This window comes from Platalea leucorodia (assembly GCF_965183815.1).
Source record: "Platalea leucorodia genome assembly, chromosome: Z".
Classification (NCBI taxonomy): domain Eukaryota; kingdom Metazoa; phylum Chordata; class Aves; order Pelecaniformes; family Threskiornithidae; genus Platalea; species Platalea leucorodia.
The window spans coordinates 10,333,576-10,353,947 of NC_138858.1; the positions used below are offsets into that span (position 1 = coordinate 10,333,576).

Sequence of the window (20,372 nt, forward strand, 5' to 3'; positions counted from 1 at the left end):
CAACCTCTTATTTTCACTGAAACTACTTTCCACCCTATTTAAGAGCATGCTGACAATACTATACTTGCTCAACACTCACTATTAAAGACAAATACCAGACGGGACTATTAGATCACAAAAATCTAATCCTTCTCAGGTCAAACAACATTATATTTCACTCACCTGCTCGTAACTTGTATCTGACTAAGAGAACACCACATTTAAACAAAAATATTCTTCAGAAAAACACATGGTCTTTTATCTGCAGACAGCAAATACACCAGCTTCCTTCGTTGTTCTAATCATTAGTCATGCTGCTAGAATTATTTGCTTATTATACATTTAAATGCGCAGCCCCATTTTCCAGCCACAGGTTCATATTATGTCTTTGTCTGCCAGACTAAAACCAGAGCCCATTACATGCTAATAAAGTAACCTTTTCAGATTCAGTAAACTAAAAATCTCACTCTCAAGGACCTCTCCTATCAGTAAGTAATTTACAGCTATTTTCCACAATTTTTGTTTTGTAAAAGCAATGGATAATTGGATGCAGTACTTCAGAATCAAGTTCAGGAGAGTCCGTATACAGAAATATAAATCAAGAATGATTAAGAGACAGGGAAGAGTGCCTACAGGCAAAAAGAGTACAATAGCATTTTTTTTGCCACAGCATCAGCCCTTTAGGAGATCATGCTGAGCTGTTCTTTTTTCATCATCCACTACAATCCTGAAAATTTTTCAGTTGCTGCTTTCCAGAAAACAGCCCCTTGTTCTGGAGGTGTGCCTTTATTCCTATAAAACAAATGGGCACTTGGCTATATTAAAGCACTTTTCATTTGAACAGGGCAAGTCTAGCAGAGGTCCAGATTTCTCTGCATGACTGGCTTACTTTTAATTGCCATTTCCATAATTTTTGTATTTCCCACACATTTTATTTAGCAGTGATTTTATTTTTACTTCCAAATCATTGATAAAGGCACTAGATGGCATCTGGCCTGGGACTGGATTCCTTTATAGTCCTCCTAGAAATGCCCGCATCCCATAAGGGTCCTCCTGCAAAAGATTTATTTGCCAAAATTTGCAAGGCAGATTTTAATCCACTTAATGTGCTTTGTGATAGCATGTAATTATTTTTAGAACAAAGATGTAGATCAAATCTCTTAACAAGGACATACTCTATCTTCACAGTTAACTCATAATTTACTTAAAGACCAACATCAGGTTTATTGGAAGTGGACCTATATTCCACAAAACAACACTGAACAGCACAAGCTGTATTCGTAAACTTTTTTTTTTTTTTTTTTTTAAAAATCAGATGAATCAGTTTTTCCTTTATTTTTTCCCCAGGCATGTTTTGGGCTAATGGGTCTGCAGCTTGCCATTTCATTCACTCTTTCTGAACACCAGTACATGAACAACTTTCTCCTAGGTTACAGAGATTTTTCCAGGACTCTAAAATTAATAAAAATTAAAAACAGGCTAGAGGTTTCATCTCCTGTTCTTTCAAGATTCATGTGCAAATTACTCAGGTTTAATAATTAATTTTAAAAAAATTCTATCCCTAGTCAGCATCACTCAACATCCCTCCTGTACTACAAATGCTGTATCGTACCAGCATCAAACAGGGGTGAGAAACAAGGCCAGAAATTTTTACTATCCTTAGCTCTTAGTCTACCTCTAGCATTTACTGCAGAAATAGAGGACAGGTTTAAAAAAAAGATATCAGCTTTCAATGGCAGTAATCAATACAGAAAACCTACAAATTTTAGAGGTTCTTTTAATTTTCTCAAAAGACACAGCCCTCTCATTAGGTAAGGACAGAGTTTCATATCTGTTACACAAAATATTCACACATTTCTAGGGATGACACTGACATGCCACCCTACAGGAGGAGGCAAAAGCTATGACTGCTGAGACAATTCCTTACTCTTCTGAAAATGAACTTGAAATAATTGATATTCCTATAAAAGATGAAAAACTTCTTAAAAGCTAAGTTTTCCTTTCCATATTTCTTGCTACCTTGTTTGTTTCCTGAACTGCTTAAGCAGTTATTAAAATACAGTAACTGAAAACTGAAAAATCACAAATGCCACTTTAGACAACATGTCATGATGAAACAACAGGAATAAAGCAATTAAGTGCTAACTTCAGCATACCACTAGCTCTTTTTTTTAGTATTATAAACATGAAGTGGACTAAGTGGAACAATTATGCAGATTTCAAACAAAAAGCATCAAATGAGGAGTCTAAAGTTGATAGTAAGCTTCAGCACTTAATTACATAAAAGTCTTGTGATAATACGGCTTTAAATCCCTACACAGTAGTAGGGGGAAGTTGCAGTTAACACCCATCAGCATTGAGCAGTGGGGAACTATAATTTACAAATAATTAATTTGGGATAAAACTTCAAATTTTATTATCTATGAATTGTCCACACAGAAAAATAAATTAATATTTCTTGATTCAATTTTATTAAAAAAATAAGCTGATCTAAATATATATATTTTTTAAACAGGAATTACAGCAAGAAAAACAGTAAGAAATATCATTGCATGCATACAGCAAAGTATTACTTTGAACAATTAGTTTTTGAAGAAAACACAGAAACTCTGAAAAGGGTAAATAACGAATTGGTCTATACAACAAGGTACACTTACATCTTCATTCCAGTCTTCTGCTGTCCATTCCTCTATTGAGTTTTTCCATGCTCCTATTGTAATTTGAGGAAGGAAAGAAAACAATTACAAGGTAAAAGAACAATGTCATATTTCAACGCTTCTGCACTATAAGCAATCCTGTTTTCATTATTAGTGGAACACAAAGCAAGGAGATGGTGGTTGGAAACATGGGAAGCTCTAGAAAATTGGTCTGCAGATTTAAAATTTTGAGTGGGTTGTTGGTTTTCTCCCCTTTGATTTCTGATTTCAGGAATTTCTTAGCCACTATGGTATCAGATATAATTTGCATGAATGCATGTCTGCAACCAGTGATTAATCCCAAACATTGGAAGAACTTCCTCCTATGTCCCCAATGACAGTGAGACGCTACTCAACCCTCCCATAGGATCTCCCAGCTTCATGCACAAATTCCTACAGAGCCTGCACAAAACACAACCACAACACCTGCTCTGATACAACCCTAATTTCAACATATTCAAATTCCAGACCCAAGCTATGCCTCTGGGGGCTCCTTTCCAACTCTCTCCTCAGGGCACAAAAACCCCAATCCTTTCCCCTGATTTGTGGCAGATTTTATTTGGCGAACACTGGAGCACAGCACGCAGTCCACAGCATGCGACAATGGGAAAACTACAGGAAACGATCCTACGGATGCAAAAACCTGATCCCTTCCATAGGAAACAGCAGGCACAGACATGCAAGAGCAATAAATGGACCAAGGGCCCTGCCCACCAGCATAAGCATAGGGAAGGTTATCCCAGCAACAACCAGAGCCTTCAATTAAACTACATAACCACGAGCGAAGAAAACACCAGCAGTAAAGTTCCTGCTACCATCACCTTTGATCAAGTACAAAGCAAAAGAACTACTACTTTAATCATCTCCTTTTACATAACCAGGAACCCTCTGAGACACATTCATCCAGAAACAAGCCCCCTGAAGACAGCATGAAATCCAGTTCGTACTAATGCCATCACTACATTAGTGCATTCTTTTGTCCACCTTTACAAAGCAGCGCCGTGGGCAGAGGAGGGTCAAATGGCACTAATCCAGTGAGGCAAACAGGCCTACCACAAAGATGTACACACAGTGGGGAGAAGAGAGGGAGTATATACCTTGGAATCCAAAATTATTGGGCAGGTCCTGAGCAAGGTAACATCCACTCTGTGTTGGCTCTGTGGAGCAATATAGAGTTGCCTGAAACATCTCATGCTCACATGTTACCAAACAGCCCCTAACCAGGAGGTTTCTACATGCTGCAAAATATTGAGGCGTTTGAAAAATAACCAATAATCATATCCGAGCACAGCAGAATTACTACAATGCCTCAAATTTCTAGACTAATCCACACAAATTTTGGAAAGGAGGAAAAGTCTGATGAGCAGCAGTTTTTAGAGAAACAGCTGATCATCTTTCCCTTCTAACCAGCACAGGATCCCTACCTCTGATATCTCTTCTTCAAAGAAATACATCCTAGTACTTGCCCTGCTTATTTTTATCTCCCATCAGTCAGAGCAAGGCCTGCCTCTGTAGAAGACAAACCTCATGCTGGTGCCAGAACTCTAACAATGGAGCTCAGAGTCTGCTACAACAAACACAAAAAGAGCTCAGACAAATCAAGCCCAACACTTGAGCATCCCCCGCCACCTTTGGGAGACCAAGCCTGTTTGGAATAATATTTGGGACATTTTCGTGATATTCAGTTTAAACATTTATCTGTTGCTCCTACTTATGAACATGATTCTGTGCATTTACTGAACACAACACTTCACCCTTTTATTAGTTTACCCAAGCTGCTAAGTTTATTAACGTTGCTTATTAACACTCTACCTTCCCAACTCAATCCTTCCAGCCTGTGTTATTTCACTGCTCTTCTCTGCATTAAACCCAGCTTCCTAACGCCCTCCTCCTATTGATGGGATTCTAAGTCTGATCTTGCCACAAGCTATCAATTTCCTTTTCATCCAAAAGCCATCTTGGCATTATTGCAACTCCATATATCCTCTTCCCAGCCTTCACCCCCATGCCTTGCAAAGCATCACAATTGAAGAGTTCTCTGGTTTCCACTGAAATTATGTTTTCTGTTTTCAAGGATCCTTGTCACAGCAACTTCAACCTATTTGGCTACCTGTGACTCTTTCCTGTTTCCCTCTGTAACAAGTTTAGTTTTATAAAGTTATAAAGCCAATAAAAAGTACACTATATGTTTTTGGTAAGTCTTCAGCTATTTTCCTCCCATTCCTCACTTCCTGTCACACTTTTTCATTTTTTTTTCCCTTTTTTGAATAATCAGCCATAGATATTAGCCCCAAAATAATTTTATTTTGGTGTATCCCAAACTAACTTACTAATCCTTTCCTTCCAGATTACATTCACATTCTAGAATGACCTGAAGGCTTCCTTAAAATGTTCCTTCCAAATTTTACAGCAGTCCTTAAAAAAAACCCAACTTCATTGTAACTTCCAAGCTACACGATTCCCTTCTTCTCCCTTGACAGTTACACTATAATTTATTTTTTCTTTCTTGTTCTTCAGTTTCAGAGTCATTTAAGGCTGCTCATAATCAAGATAACAAAGGAAGTTTTTCTGTAAAATTTATGAAACTCTATCAAAGTAGAGGTATCAGTAAATTACCAGAATCCAATACCAGTTTTATAACCTACTTTTGAGAAGTGACAACCTCCAACATAATTTATCTGTAAGAACTGCTGTGATTTGTTATTCAGGATCTCCCACTGACTTGTACATTACAAAAAATGTAAGAGACTGAACACTCAGCATGCCTGTAAGAAAATATCAATCACGCTGTTCAAGTTTAGTCCCTTTTGGATGAGGATCGGTCATTTTGTTTCCTCCCACCTGTCCCTTCTCTTTGCCTTTCAGCTGTACTTTACTTCTATAAAAATTAGGATGCAGGAAAACCAATGCTGAATTATTTGGAAAACAATTATACTTAAATGTTATGAACCATTAAAGATTCGCCTTTTACTCTCTTTTTATTTCAACCAACAACACTAAATTTTACCTCCACAGAACCAGCCAGCTTTTCTATAGGATTACACAATGGTGCACCTAGAAACACCTTTCTTTCAGGCTACTGCGATTCCTCTGGTATCTGCAACAATTCAGGACAAAAGGTTTTAGAACGCTTTCAGAGCATGTATGGGGCAATTACATTTTGGAAACAAATAGTGTATTTCTTTTTAATTGAAAATGTTGATGTTGATGAAACACTTAGTAAATATTCAGAACTCCACAGAGAGTTTCTATTTGCCTGATGTCTTCAGAAAACATTTTGATACGCAAAATTGGTTTTGTTTCTCCAGGTAGTTGCCCAGTTATCTCCTTTTTAATGTAAATGCAGATGAAAGACACTAATTTTCCAAGTGGTTAGTATGAGCTAATTTTGTTTTCTTCGTTTTTAGATGAAAGAAGAAATAGGACTGGGTAATGAGGAATAAAGAGAGGAATTTCCATCCTGCTCTTCCTCTGTGTATACTCTTATCTGACATCCTTCACTACCTCACTGCAGGCTTTATGGATTTCCATACATATATATCCCCCTCATTCTAATCTTTAGTAACTCCACATTGGTTAACTTATTTATTACTGGGACTGTTGATTTGTAACTAACATAACAGCACTGTAAATTAAGGAAAAAAAAAAAAACAATTAAAAACTATTATTTATGATTAACAAGCCAAATCAACAGCTCAACTTTGTACAACCTGCTTCCAGCCCCACACCTTGCCTGCCACTTCTTCCCCCTGCTGCTGCTTCCATCTTCCTTCCCAGCACTCTCTCTTCTGCTTTAAAACTATGACCCCAGCTGCAGCCTCCTCTAATAACCCTCAAGAGGCTTTCCATCACAAAGTTGAAAGCACTTCCCACTTGGACAAAACTAGATGATTCAATTTTAAAGCCTACTCTTCTTAAAGAGATCTCTTCTTTTTGGCTCAGGGACTTATTTCAGACATTCCTACATCTTGTCTAAAGAAGAAAGACTACAAAATAAAACACTCTTCCTATGGTCATTATATAGACACATTTTTCTTTTGTCAGTTATGGTGCCTTTTCCATTTGCACTGAAAGTAAATTAAGATTAGCAGCAAAAAGGTACTTAGCACCCAAAAATAACATTCACACTTAACTAGTTTACTTTAAATTTCCACCAGCCAAATGATTTTGCAGGAACTCCCCACACTGACACTCACTCATTCATACCCCTAAGAACCATTAATCTGATGAGGCCAGGGAAAATTCCCAAATGCCTTCTCACACCTTCTTCTCCATACCATGCTCCCCAACTCTCCATACATGCCTTAAGTTGCTGTTACTGAAGTTCAGTGCAGTTCTCAGTGACATGTGCACAGCCTAATAGCAAAAACACACTTGGCATCCAAAAAGAAGTTCCACACATCCACTATACACTTTGAATTTCCACCAGTCTGCTTCCTCAGCAGCAAACCCTTCATGAAGACACATTCATACTCTTACGAGGATCTGTTTAGCCACACCAAGCTACTCTTATTCCTAGGCAGAATTCTTCCATTACTGAAGACTGAGGAGATGCCTACAAGAAGGAACAGATGTTGCCATAGGGAAGGCACATTAAGGCGACCCAGAGTTAACAGGGAAGGTCACGAAATGTTCGAGCTCCCTTGGGAAGCGGAGCACAAGTCAAAGTCATTTGTAAGCCACAGCCTTATGGTTGCATTCATTAATAACTAGCCAGTGAATTTGCTACCTCTGATTCAGTCTCTTCTTGCCTTTCTTGTACGTTTTCTTTCTTTAGTTAGTTAACCTTATTGCTTCTGCAATACTTGTGACAACATACCCTGCCCTCCGCTACCATAGAGCAAACAACAGTATCAGTATTCCTAGGGGAATTTTCAAGCCATTAGGCATCCTTCTAACTCATTATCTGATAAACTTATTTGAAAAACTAATATGAGTAAAAGGTGCATTTCTGTTTGAGCTATAGCACCAAGTAATTTCAAAAGTAATTCCTTGGAAAGATGCCGTATTTGGCAAAAGAGCTCCCTTTCAATAACCATTAATATACCCAGTGTCAGGCTTCCACACTGGACTGGAAGGCACTCAGAGTGACAAGACAGCTGCCTAATAAGTCCTCCTAAACTCTGAGCCTGTTATTGTCTTCTGTGGCTGAGTGGAAAATGGCTTGTATGAAGTTTAGAAAGCTGCATCTCAAGAGGCTCACAGCAGAGCTCCACAGAGCACATCCTGGCCTCCAGTATCAGTCTTTTCCTTCCACACATGACACGGGGGTTGATGAAAAATCATCAGAGTAGGCTTCAGCAACGAAGAGATCAGAAGAGTTACCCTTTGCTGGGGTTAAAAAAGATCTCTCTTCTATCACTCGGTGGTTCCCAAATGTGGACAACAACATACATGAATTTCTCCATCCTGACACAGGGTTTCCTTTGTCTTCATTTCCTGTCACAGAATATGGGATACCTTTATCATGTTTCCCAATCACAGACAAGTAGGTCACGTTCTTCATTTCTGAATCACCAGGAGACCACTGTTACGTTGTTCCTTTCCAAACTATGTCTGTCTCTTGCCTTTAGCCGGGAGTGTATTTCACACTTGAAACTTCATACAGAAACACGCAGCTGCCTCCATCTTCAGACAGGCAGACTGCTCTTTTGGCTTCCATTCAAGTGCCTACTTGTGCTTTAGCTAATAATTCTTCTCCCAAAGGTGGCAGATCTTGGAACTCTCCTCCACCCCAGAGACTCACATTCTTACATTCTTGTGCTGTACAGGTGGGGCTTCCAAAGCCATCCCAGTGTCACTGAGTGGATTCACATTTTTAAACAGTTTTTCTTTTCTTTTTCTTCTTCTACTTAGATATTGCTCAATGCCTGTGGACCAATCACTTTTAGTAGGACTTATACTCCTTAACTACATTAGGTGAGCTCTTAAGCAGTACTTGAGATATCTAAACAGCTCTTCACATACAAGGTTCTTCCAATAACTCTTCAAATCCCTTTGTCTCTCAAGGGATTGCTAGTACTAAAACAAAAAAATTGCGAATTGCCTTCCCTTCATTCTAACCACTGAGTCACTCAGGCTACAGCATGTGCTCTGCACATTAGTAGCAGGTAAGCTATAAAAATGAACTAATATCTGTGTCATGCGAGATGTACTCACATTTTCAGAAGTTAACTGAACACTAACAGAATGGTTATTTTAACTGCAATTTGCTACAGGTCTTCATTCCAATCCTTCCAGTTCTTGAAGCATCTTACCAGTTCCATCATCTGCATCATTCTGACCAGTCTCCCAAATCTCTGATTTTGTCCCAAAGCCATCAGTGGCAGAAGACTCCGTATAGTCTGCAGGGTTAAATGTCCTAGAGTTTTAAAAGTTAAGAAATGGAAGAGAACACATAGGTCATTCAATGAACACAAGTGTCATCATTTTAACTGACGTTGTATTAGATTTAACATCTTGTTTTCCATATAATTTATCTTGATAGTTTTGGTTTCAAAAGCAATTTTTCCTCTATGAGCAGACACAGATAAAAAAGGGAGAAGAGAGAAGAGGAGAAAGAAAGTGAGTAGACTGGGAAAAAATTACTATAGAGGAACTGAACTAAAACAACAATTCCTGAAAAAGCAGTTAACAGCATACCTACTCCTCCCAGTCTTATAAAGCATTAGTTTATATGCACAACGACAAGCCCCTCTCAGCTGATAGTTTCTCAGCATGTGGCTGACTGATGAGAAACCAGTATCATGTCCTTGCAGAGCACCAGACCTGCGCAGGACAGGAGCCGTGACATCAGGAAGATTATTTCAGAATGCGCTTCTGACACCAATGCCAAAACACACAGATGCAGCTAAAAGGTGAAAAAGGATTATTGAAGAAAAACCTCTTTTCAGTTTATCATCTACAAGTATGAACAAGAAGGATTATTAGAGAAGTAGAATGAGCCTTCTGTTCATCATGACATCACAGATATTACATGAAATGTCATTAAAGGCAAACGCTGAGTGAAAGTAGTGGAGGCTACACTGCTATGAAGCAAGTTATTCCAATAAAACTGAGAACAAACTTTAGAGCTGCTGAGTAACTTCTTCTGATTCTGTTTTAGGGTACATGTATGTCCAAACAGCTAAAGCATGAAACCTCAAAACCAGGAGAAAGTTTATAATCGCCAGACCTTCTGGTTTTATATAGAACTTGCACGTTCTACATTACACTGAAACAAATCTATTTTTAAATTGACCTAGGACTATACGCACCACACAGAACTTTCAGCCTCCAAGGCACTATGTGGCCACTACTGATAGGTACAAACGGGTCCTCCAAGTTTGAGATATTAACATTGAGTGAATATACATAAGGTTTATATAGGTGTGCCTAATTAGAAATACTGGTTTAAGACAAAAATAATCCATTCATCATCTAACAGATTTGTGAATTTTTGCATCCATATTGGTTTATCAAACATACAGCAATATTAATACATACAGTGGCAATATTGTCAATTAATATTGCCACTGAGTTTGATCCTTGCCACAATCTGTGCTCTGCATGTTTCTTACCCCATGCCTTGGGCTGAAAACCTCCCCGCTCCTCTCCCTCTGCCACGTCCAAACCCTAGGAGAGAAAACACCATTTAACAGCAGCAGCAGAGGAGCCGCCAATCACTAGTCTGTCACATTAGAAAATACTATGGTTGAAGAAGAAAACCACTGTAGTTAAACATCATTTACTTCCCAAATTTCCTCACAGGAGAATTTGTTTCCCTAACACAGGCAAGTAAGCCACAGTTTGTCTAAGACTACATGTTTCACTAGGACTTGCAATTCTTTATCTTTTCTGTATCTAGTGAAGTAGCTCCAAACACCAAGAAAAGGACTTACCCAAAGACCCATTCCACACGAGACTGCGACTGCCAAATCATTAGACATCATTCAAAATTTTGTCTCTTTCTCACTCTTGCCTAAGATGCTCTAGAATCCCAGCCTCCCTGCGTACCCTGATCTCTCAAGAAATTCCCTGTCACTCCTTGTCTGTGAGAAAATTTAAATACTCCATTTGTTTCCTTCTGTGACTCACCCCACCTGTCCACCCCCTGCCCTCCTGTGCATTCGCCAACCTGCAACCACACATTCCTTCTGCTTCCCCCTTAATCAGTTACTTACATGAAAGTCACCCAATTCAAATTACTCAAACAACTTCCTTATTATCACTCACAAGAATATTCATTCCTATTTTAAAAACAAAAAATACTTGTTGCCTCCAATTTTGGTGACCAGCCTCAGTTTACAAGTTTCTTGATGCACTCGACGGCTTTCTTTTTGCATGTTGCATAGTGCTAACAAGGCATGAAATTTTTTGTATTGCTTAACCATCCATAAAGCACATCTACATAAACTGCTAGAAACTATTTCTTACATGCAGCATATTTCTACATAGATTTTTTTTTTCCTTTTTTAGGACCTCAATATCTCAGGCTTTTCCAGTTTGTTGGGCTTTTTGAGGAAGGCTATGAATATTATTTTGTATTACAAGAACAGGAGGAGGTCAAGAGCTGCAAACTGAGAACAAAGCAATATTTATTTTAACGACAAAATTATGTGTTAATTTTAAGTCGCCAAGCAACTACAAGTTTACAAGAGCACAAAAGTTATGATTATAAGTCACCAATACACTGGTTGTCCAAACATCAGAATTACCCATGATAGGCTGTTTGAATTTGGATCAAAATTACCCCTTATTTTCAGGGGACCACCTAAACTGAATCAGAGCAGTAGCTCCAGGACCTAGTAAAACCAGTTTAGGAAGCTCCTATTTTAATGACTTTCCTTTCCCTCCCCTCACCACTCATTCTTCCCCTTGCCCTAGTTCATTGTCCAAGTGTTAAGAGACATTTCTGGACCTTTAAAATGTCTACTACCTACATATTCAAGGACTTCTTAGAAGCATCAAAATAGCAAGATAGCTTTACCTTCATTTTGATGAAAGAGTTTAGGTATATCCTATACAAGATGACAACTGCTAGCTATAGAGGAACCATGGAAACCTGCAAAGGAAGGATTCCCATCCAGCAACACACAGTATTTTGGTGGGACAAGAACACAGAAGAACTAAAGCTTGACACTAGGCCAGGCCTGCTATCTCTACATTTTCCCCTCTTTGCTCTTTTTCCCCAGTCAGCTGGAGAGAAGTCAGACAGAGGTTAGGAAAGAGGTAACAACAGCTGCAACCCAGCAATCACTGTCCCTCTTCACCAAGCCCACGCGTGGAGCTGTGCTCTTTGCTCTGCCATAAGCAACACCGCCCCAGACCCCACTCTACCCAACCGGTTGTAACTCAGCCTCTGAACCTCCTTGCTCAGCCTACCTATTCTACTGCTCTTCTCTCCTTCGCCCATGTAAAAACCCCAATCTGTGAAGCTGATCCACAGTATAATGAGGTCACAGCTCTCAGACACACAGAAGTCAGTGCACTCCAGATTATCTTTCTGCCCGGTAAATAATTTTGAGTAGAACCAGCTAAACAAGTTTACTTGGGGACACTGTAGGGGTCACCTATGTAATAAATTTACTTCTTACAGCTATCAAAACAGCATTACACACTGTTAACTAATGATGCACAGAAAAGAGATCAACAGTTTTTTGACTAGCTCAGTTACAAGACCGATTGGGAGCTGCGCATCACAAACAGACAAGCAGAAATATTTTTGAGTGAGGCAGAGGTTAGGTACAGAGAGATTAGCTGGAATAGCTAGCATGAATGTACAAACAGATTTTAGAAGAGGAGGAAAGTCTCCCCAGCTTTCCAAGTGCAAAAGCCTGAAAGAATAACCTTTGCACATTAAACAGCAGATGAAGTTTTATCAAACAAGGCATATGTAAGGTGCCATACCAGCACAGGCACAATAAACTACTGGCTAAGAACAGCAATAAGGACCTCTAACAATTTTAGAAATTGCTAGAAAGAAATCGTGTTGTTCCTGAAGTTCCATGCACAGTCTTAGACTACTAGCCAGCATGGGTTATTTTATACCAGATCACTTTGAAAGTTAATCCTGAACTTGAATTTCAAATAGATCCCTTTAACTTTATGAAGCTGTGCCTATGCTTTCTGTCAAAACTGGAATTAAATTAAGTTTAATCAACAAATGCCACAAAAAGCATTCTAATGAAGACAAAAGGGAAGTACCAAACCAGTGGGGTTACAGAAAGCAGTACATTCAAAGCTAGAAAAGACACGAAGAACAAATTCAAAATATGGGACAGTGAATACTCACCACTGAAAGATCACCCTAATTCAGACGCGGAATTTCATACATCATGGTCATTAATGCAAGATGCCAGTAGGAAGGGCTGATATTCTCTGTGACACAGCCAGATCACTAATATATCCTTAAATTTTCATGCTAAGAAAGTTACTTCTCTCAGCCACCAAAATTAAAACATGGCCTTAAAACAATTAGAAGGCACCGTCTTCTAACACAGAGAAGTTAGCCATGAAGCAATTATGAATGCTCATCAGGTATTTGCAAACTTTTGATACTTTTTAACAGCGACTAAAAGGTCAGCGAGCAAATGGGGCTTCACACTGCAATTCAGAGCAGGGGCCCAAATTCTGAGCATGCAATCCCACATTAAATTAAACCCATTTAAATCAGAACTACTACAACTGAGGTCTTCCTCACCAGCAATCACAAGCTCTGCACTGATGGTTTTGCACGTACCAGTGAGTGAGCACAAAACCACTACCAGAAAACAAAATTATTAGTTCACTTTTGGATCAGCCCTCTGAACCATTTCCCTGCTTGTTAAATGCCAGAAAACTAGTCATGTTTACAGCAGGATAAGCCACCAAAAAAAACTGTTGTCCCCAGCTACCATGCTGCCTGCCCTCTTTTTTTCTTTTTTGGCTTGATTAGTTTTAAACTTAGATCAATCCTCCGATACAGTTCAAATGCACCAGGAGACAGACAGGACCAACTCCTCTCAGGAGTAATGCCAGTTTATGCTTGTAATGTAAAAAGTATCACTTTAACTTTACTCTAAAAAGATGCGCATATATGGTCTAGATAGCAGCAATGTTTACCAAAAAAAAAAATCTTTTTTCTGTGGTAATTCTTCTATCAACATTTTTATCTACCCACAAAAAGAGAACAAGTGGCTTGGCAGTAGCTCATTAAATCTTCTAGTGAGTCTAAAGAAATACATTTTTCGTACAATCATTCAGCACGTGGAGCGCAAAAGCAAATGATGGACATCAGGCAAATAACAAAATTACTGCCCTGCTTCATATAAACCCTCATAACATTTCTTCACATTCCTTTACACTCGGATCTACAAACAACAGCCTAAAGTATCAAGGCAGCATTGCTAACTCATTTCTGTTCCAGGAAACCAGGGCTGGGGAATTATGTTTAAAGTTGATTCTGATCAACATTCCTGCCACTACCCTCATCCAACATCATTTAAAACGATGAACTATTTAAAAGATGTTTTTGTTTCCTGTAACATTGTAACTGTTCAGTTCTGTATGGCTGGGGTTTTCCTCCTGCTCTCCAACACATCTCCCTCAGTTGACTAGGTTCACATTAGCTATCACTTACTCAATTTACATTATTCTTTTCTGGAATGAATTCTAAAGAACAACACTTACACCCAGGCAGGTGGTGAGATTTTCTGTTTCCACTAAAACCCATTGGGAGTTCAAAGCACTCATAATCACACAATCACGTCTTCACTTTGGTACCGTCCATGAACGGAAAGAATTGTTTGTCTCATTCACAACATTTCTTTCCCCAAAACAAATGCACACTACATGGGAACATGAGAAATGTGTGTAGTACCACAATTCGGATGGGCCTAGCCCATTAACTTAATAGCCTATTCTGTAGGAAATCCAGTTTCCTGAGCTTGCAGACTTAAATCCTTCCACTGCAACACTGGTCCTTTATTTCAAAACTCAGATTTTCACACTGACAGGTTTAAATTAGATTAAGACACTTTAAGGTTAAGAAAGAGGCCTAAGAACAGCTGAAAGCAAAGGAAATGCAGACTGGAAGGGCAGGCAACACCCTAGATTTGTGCTTATCGCTGACTACACAGTACTGAACAGCCCTGGTCTCTGCTCTGGAAACGCAGAACCAGCCATCCTCCCAGCAGACACCGAGGTGATGGAGGCTTAAGCCTTAGGAAGAGATAAGGAGGCTAAGTATAGAAAGTTTGTATTCTAGGTATTCCTAACTACCAAAACAAACGCTGAAGTTATATTTAATAATTCAAATCTCTTTTTTTCTTATTAGTCATCATAAAGCTAGAAGCATTGGATCAGTTTTATACACTGCACGTACTCTAGTAACCATTTTTAGAAGCACGTGCAGAAAACTTTCAACTCTAAAGTTATGCTTAAAAGAATATAAATAACTTATGTTAAAGCTAAGTTCTGGTTAATCTCAGGAAAAAAAAAGTTACACGACACAAACAGCCTCTTAACCAATGCAGAACCAACTACAGCAAAACTAAACAGACTTCAGATTGTGACCTCCAGAAGGTCTGCTCTACATTCATGTTTTAGAAAAACCCACATCCTTACTAGTTCTGGCAAAGGAAATCCAAAATATATCCTGTGCCAACTTTGCTAAGCTTTTAAAACAAGAAAATGTTTAGACATGCAATTCTGGTTACAGAAGCTCAATTTTTTCAAGGATAGCATACTTCTTATCTAAAAAACGTTAACAAAAAAAGAGATCAAGAATACAAGCTGGACTATAGTCAGATATCTACAAAAACGGTAAGCTGCTTTGCTTTCTTATACAGCCATCAGAAAAAACAAGAGTTTGAAAGGCTCCTTGTCATGCTGTTTAAGTTCAAAATTAAAACATCATGTTTTTCCCTTTCATTTTTATTCCTGTTTTGCTAGAAAAAAAATTCCCTGTCAGCATCCACATTTATGGCATGCTCACATTGCTCTGAAAGAATGAAGAGGAGGAGAATAGAGGAACAGAGGTAAAAGCGACAAATCCATTTTCACTTTGCAAACCAGGAGAGTTGCTAGACATGAATCGGTAACAATTTCTATGCTGAATCAAGTCCAAAAGTGCACCTACCTGCTATCTCATTATCAGCTATGGTTAATTAGATATCTAGGGAAGAGTACATGAACCCAAACCACAGTGCAGTTTCTCAGGACACTCTCCTGGTCTTCAACCATTTGTGGCTCAGACTTCGTCAGCCAAAGATAATTTATACACATCAAAACCCTCAGTGTTTTTTCTTTTTCTTGCTGTGGTTCTTTTTTAGGATGAAATCGTCAAGTCTCTCTGTGTGTAAATTTTCAGCACCCACAACATCTTATTGAAAGGAATTCCTCAGGTTAACTACATCTATGAAGAACCACCTCCTTAAGTTCATTTTGAACCTGTAACCTACTGATTTCATTTAATACTCCTTCATCTGCATACTTGCTTAGAGTGATCAATTTATTTCCCCACAGAAATTTTATAGATCTCTACCATTCAGCCACTCAGCCCTCTCTTTTCCAGGCAGAGAAGTCCTAGCATGCCTGCTCCTCACACCCCATAAACGCAATCTTCCCAGTACCTTCAAAAGCCTTTTCTAGCTCTACCGCATCCTTTTCAACATGGGGTGGAGAACAGTGGCAGAACCAGACCTGCACTTAAAATCAAAGATGCGAGAATAGTAAAAAACAGCAGCATTAAAAAAAATTGTGCCTGTGAAGTTTGTCAATTTGTATATAACACTGCAGCTCATTAAAACACAAATGAAACATTTCTAGAGCTGACAATCCTAAAGACATAACCATCTTCCTTCATTATTCCTTCACGAGATCCCATTCCAGACAGTTACAAATCCTCGCAATACCGACACACAAATATAATTGCTTTGATGCAATTACTATTTATCACCATTACAGTATTTTTTACATCTAAATTAAGCTCATTCAAGAAATTCAGTTCTGAAAAGACAGACAGATGGGAAGGCCATCTTAAAAAAAGAAATTCCTTGACTCCTTTCCAAGCCAAAGTTTACACCCTCAGTTTAGCAAGCAAAAATTAAGGGCAGAGCAATCCCAGCTGGGATGTGTCCTGAAACATATCCTGTGATGCATTTTTGCTTTCTGTTAATCAGTCAATAGTGTGTATCTACTTCAAATCCCTGATCTCCTGCATACCAGCAACCAGTGGTGTTTGTACCCTGTATACCCGCTACCCTATAAAGCTGCAAGGAATGTCACACAGTCATTAACGGAAGATCTACTGCACAAGGAAGCTAGTGCCTACAGCACCAAGGCTGAAATACTCATGTCGGAGTATCCCCCTCAACAAACAGCACATTATCACCCCAGTGTCAAGCCCATTTCTGCTATTTTCAGTGCATATCGCTTCTGAAAATTAGGTTGCTCTACAGTGGAGAAGTAATACTATGGCCCAGCAAATCTTCCCCTAGAAAGCAGCCAGTAAGATAACTCCTGCCTGAGAAGGTAGCTTAAAATAGAGAGAGACAGTGCGTTGCTCAGATGTTAGCTGACCCCTAATTTTGTATCCAATGCCTAGATTCCTACACACGCACTCTGCACGAAACATTCCTAAAGCATTCAGTGGCGATTACCAGCAATCTATTTACTTTCAGCTTAAGCACTTTATCCCACATTTGACTATTCTGTGTAACAGAAAAGAAAGACTACTGAATGAAACGGCAGGAAGCTTTTTTTAATTATTTCTACTAATATCCAAAGAAAGAAGGTCACGCATCCCTGAAATACTGCAAAGTGAATTATACAGCTTTATACAACTCCCTGCAGATTTCAAGGGCTTGCATTATAAAATTAAATTAGGTATTTCCTGCCACAGAATACACACACTCATAATATAATGATCCTGAAGTCATTCAACAGGTTTATCACAGACAGTTGAGAACACTTCATTAAGATACTTTGCTCACATGAATGTACAGTCTAAATTATTTGGTAGAGAGATACAGTAATACTGTGTACACTAAGCCAGTGAACAGAAATTAGTTAAGTTTTCCTGTTTCTTCAGTCAGATATGTTAGTTTGATCTGATGATTAAGTGCTTTAGCTTGAGACATGTGATTTTCATCTAGAGAGCACAACCGAGTCATTCTTGCAACCCTCTGGAAGCTACGTATCTCTGCATCTTTCCACTCCTTCAAGATGCAGATCTGGAGACAATGAAGTTGGATGTGCCTGTCTTCGAATGCCTCGTTACTGGATATTCCAAAGACAAGGGAGTCCTTTGAAGGCAGAATTTTTTGCGAGTCAGACATTACTTATTAAGTACATTAGCTCTGCTGTGCACTTTATCAATTTAACTCATTTAATACCCACTTCCCCACACAATCTGCACTCTACCTAGGTTACTCATTTTCATTCCTCCTGCTCTAAGAAAAAACAAGCCTCTTTCCACTCCAACATGTGAAAATCCAAACCAACTACACCTCCCTTGATTCCACATCAAATCCATTATCAGTATCTTTCCTCTCTCTTCTACAGGATAGGATCGGAGTTGTACCTAAGACTCTGCAGTATTCTTTTTCCACAGTTCTCCTCATCAACTCTCCCATGCCAAATTCCTTCTCATACCAGGAAGTCTGTAAGGTGGCTTGTACTTTCTTTGATTGGCTACCGAAAACAGAAGGCAAGCCTGACAACTGGATCCACCCCAAAGAAACAACACAAGTACACATCAAATCCCTTCCCGAGAGCCCTACAGATGGAATCTTGTACTCTCCTGCTGCCAAGGTATATCCTGAGGAGCCCAGTGCACTCCCACTCACAGGAGGCTAGCATAAGTCAATCTGGGAAAACAGCTCTCCATAGCCAGAGCACACCAGCCTGCTACACAGGAATCTACCATAAAGGTGATTTGTGTCAATTCTTTTAAGTTCTTCTGAGACCAAGACATGACAAGGGGTAAGGCAGGGGTATGTACCTAAATTAAAGGTGGCTAAAGTGCTTATGGAATCAAAGGATAACCAACAAATGCTTAAAAAGAAGTGTTTAAAGAAATAAATGGGAGAGTTCCATTTCACGACATGAAATCAGAGCCAGTCCCACACCAATGCCACCATCTCACCTCTCCCACGGCCACGTTTCCCACGGTCTGAAGGCCTGTCTCCTTGATTGTTGTCCACTCCATTCTCTTCAGCTCTAACTGTGGAGAGAGGACAGCTTAAGAGAAGCTTTAGAGACTCATATATGAGATAATATAGCCATCTGCTTAACCTGAACCCCAGAGGAAAAGGGAAGACTTTGAAGTGGGCTGGTCAACAGATTTCAGTCACCCCTCTTCTTCGGGGGCCTAGCTACAAGCAAGTTGTGTTTACCTTGCAGTGGACAATTAGGAAGCAAAATATCTAGTAAGAGGGAAATGTCCCTCAGCAGATACACTTTTTTTTTTTTCTGGAATAAATAAAATAAAATAAAAAAAAGGTGCCATGTTTTGCAGCCTACACTATTAAACTAATTATGGCCTCACCTCTTTAACAAGGTAGGAAATACAGGTGCCTCATACTATGCTTCCCTGATAACATGCTGGGTGGCAGCAGCGAAAGAATAAGGGATAAGCAAGAACACCGACTCTTCTCCCGTCTGCCCATACCACATCAATGTACAACCAGGGAAACTTCAAAAAAAAGCTCTCCTCTATATTTAAATCAGAGGGATGATGCCTGGGTGAAGGTGAGGCATTAGAAAAGCACTGCAACTTAAGTATTTTGTGCAAAACTCCTGAGGAGGTACTCTGAAAGACGGCTGGCTCCTTGAAAGGAGAAGAAAAAAAAAAAAAGACTGGCCACTTAAAACACTGCCAAGATTTTGTACTGCACAACTGCTCCTAATGGCAGCAACAAAATCATTAATGCTGGGACATAAAGCTGGGAAGAAAATATCAAGATTTCGTAACCATCTGAAAAATCTTTAATTCCAGTTTACAAAAAGTGACAAGCAGCATCTGGCTCTGGCAAAAATTCTGCCCCTCACTTTCATTTTGATGGATCTGATTTCAATTTGTTCTAAGCATAGCTGCAAGTTTTATTAATAATTTTTCCTATCTTGACATTACTCTATTCTACAAAGATTCACAATGTCTTTATTGGCACAGTATTTGAATATATTCCAATAATGAATTAGAAGAGTTGGCTAATATTATAAATAATTTTCCTGCTTTAAAGTGAAAAGCTAAACATATTGTTTTCATTCAGGTTTGTCTGCTCATCTATCAGTGTTTTGTATGGCCCTTACAGGCAACGTATACAGCTTTGATACTGCTGGTAAGACTTAGAGAAAAAAGTAACGTGTATCCAAGGGTGATCTAATGTGATTCTATCTAACCTGGACACATCAGTTTGCTTTTGTACAATGTATTATTCCACCTGTATAAACTGTAGCAAATTTTTAAATGTTTCAACTCACAAAGAATTCTCTCTGTTGCAGAAACTCACCTTTGGTTGGCTTATGTGAGTAATATACGCTAGAGATTAATAATGATCCCAGTCTTTTCATTCCCCCTATGAGAAGATGAGAACATCCTCAGGTTCTCCCACTCATAAAAGGAGATGGAGTCAAAGCTGGATAATTTTTTCATTAAAAGAAACAAAAAAGTGTATCAGCTGTGCAGCAGCATACTTGCTCTCAAGCAGCCTTATAAAGAGTCAATTCTAAAAC

General features: G+C 38.9%; 1 protein-coding gene across 16 annotated transcripts in view; it reads right to left on the reverse strand.

Moving 5' to 3' along the window:
* LOC309603012 (ubiquitin-associated protein 2-like) overlaps window positions 1–20,372 on the reverse strand; it is an 80,258-nt gene that overhangs the window by 26,386 nt on the left and 33,500 nt on the right. For 8 of the 16 annotated variants that reach the window (XM_082337290.1, XM_082337289.1, XM_082337288.1 and 5 more), the window contains exons 6-10: window positions 18,784–18,861; window positions 10,235–10,289; window positions 8,933–9,036; window positions 3,773–3,832; window positions 2,637–2,689 (exon numbers count right to left, since the gene is read on the reverse strand). In XM_082337290.1, coding sequence (XP_082193416.1) covers window positions 2,637–2,689; window positions 3,773–3,832; window positions 8,933–9,036; window positions 10,235–10,289; window positions 18,784–18,861 — 350 coding nt within the window. Of the gene's footprint in view, window positions 1–2,636; window positions 2,690–3,772; window positions 3,833–8,932; window positions 9,037–10,234; window positions 10,290–18,783; window positions 18,862–20,149; window positions 20,276–20,372 lie in introns of all 16 variants that reach the window. The other 8 variants (XM_082337294.1, XM_082337293.1, XM_082337301.1 and 5 more) reach the window with 3 other exon arrangements.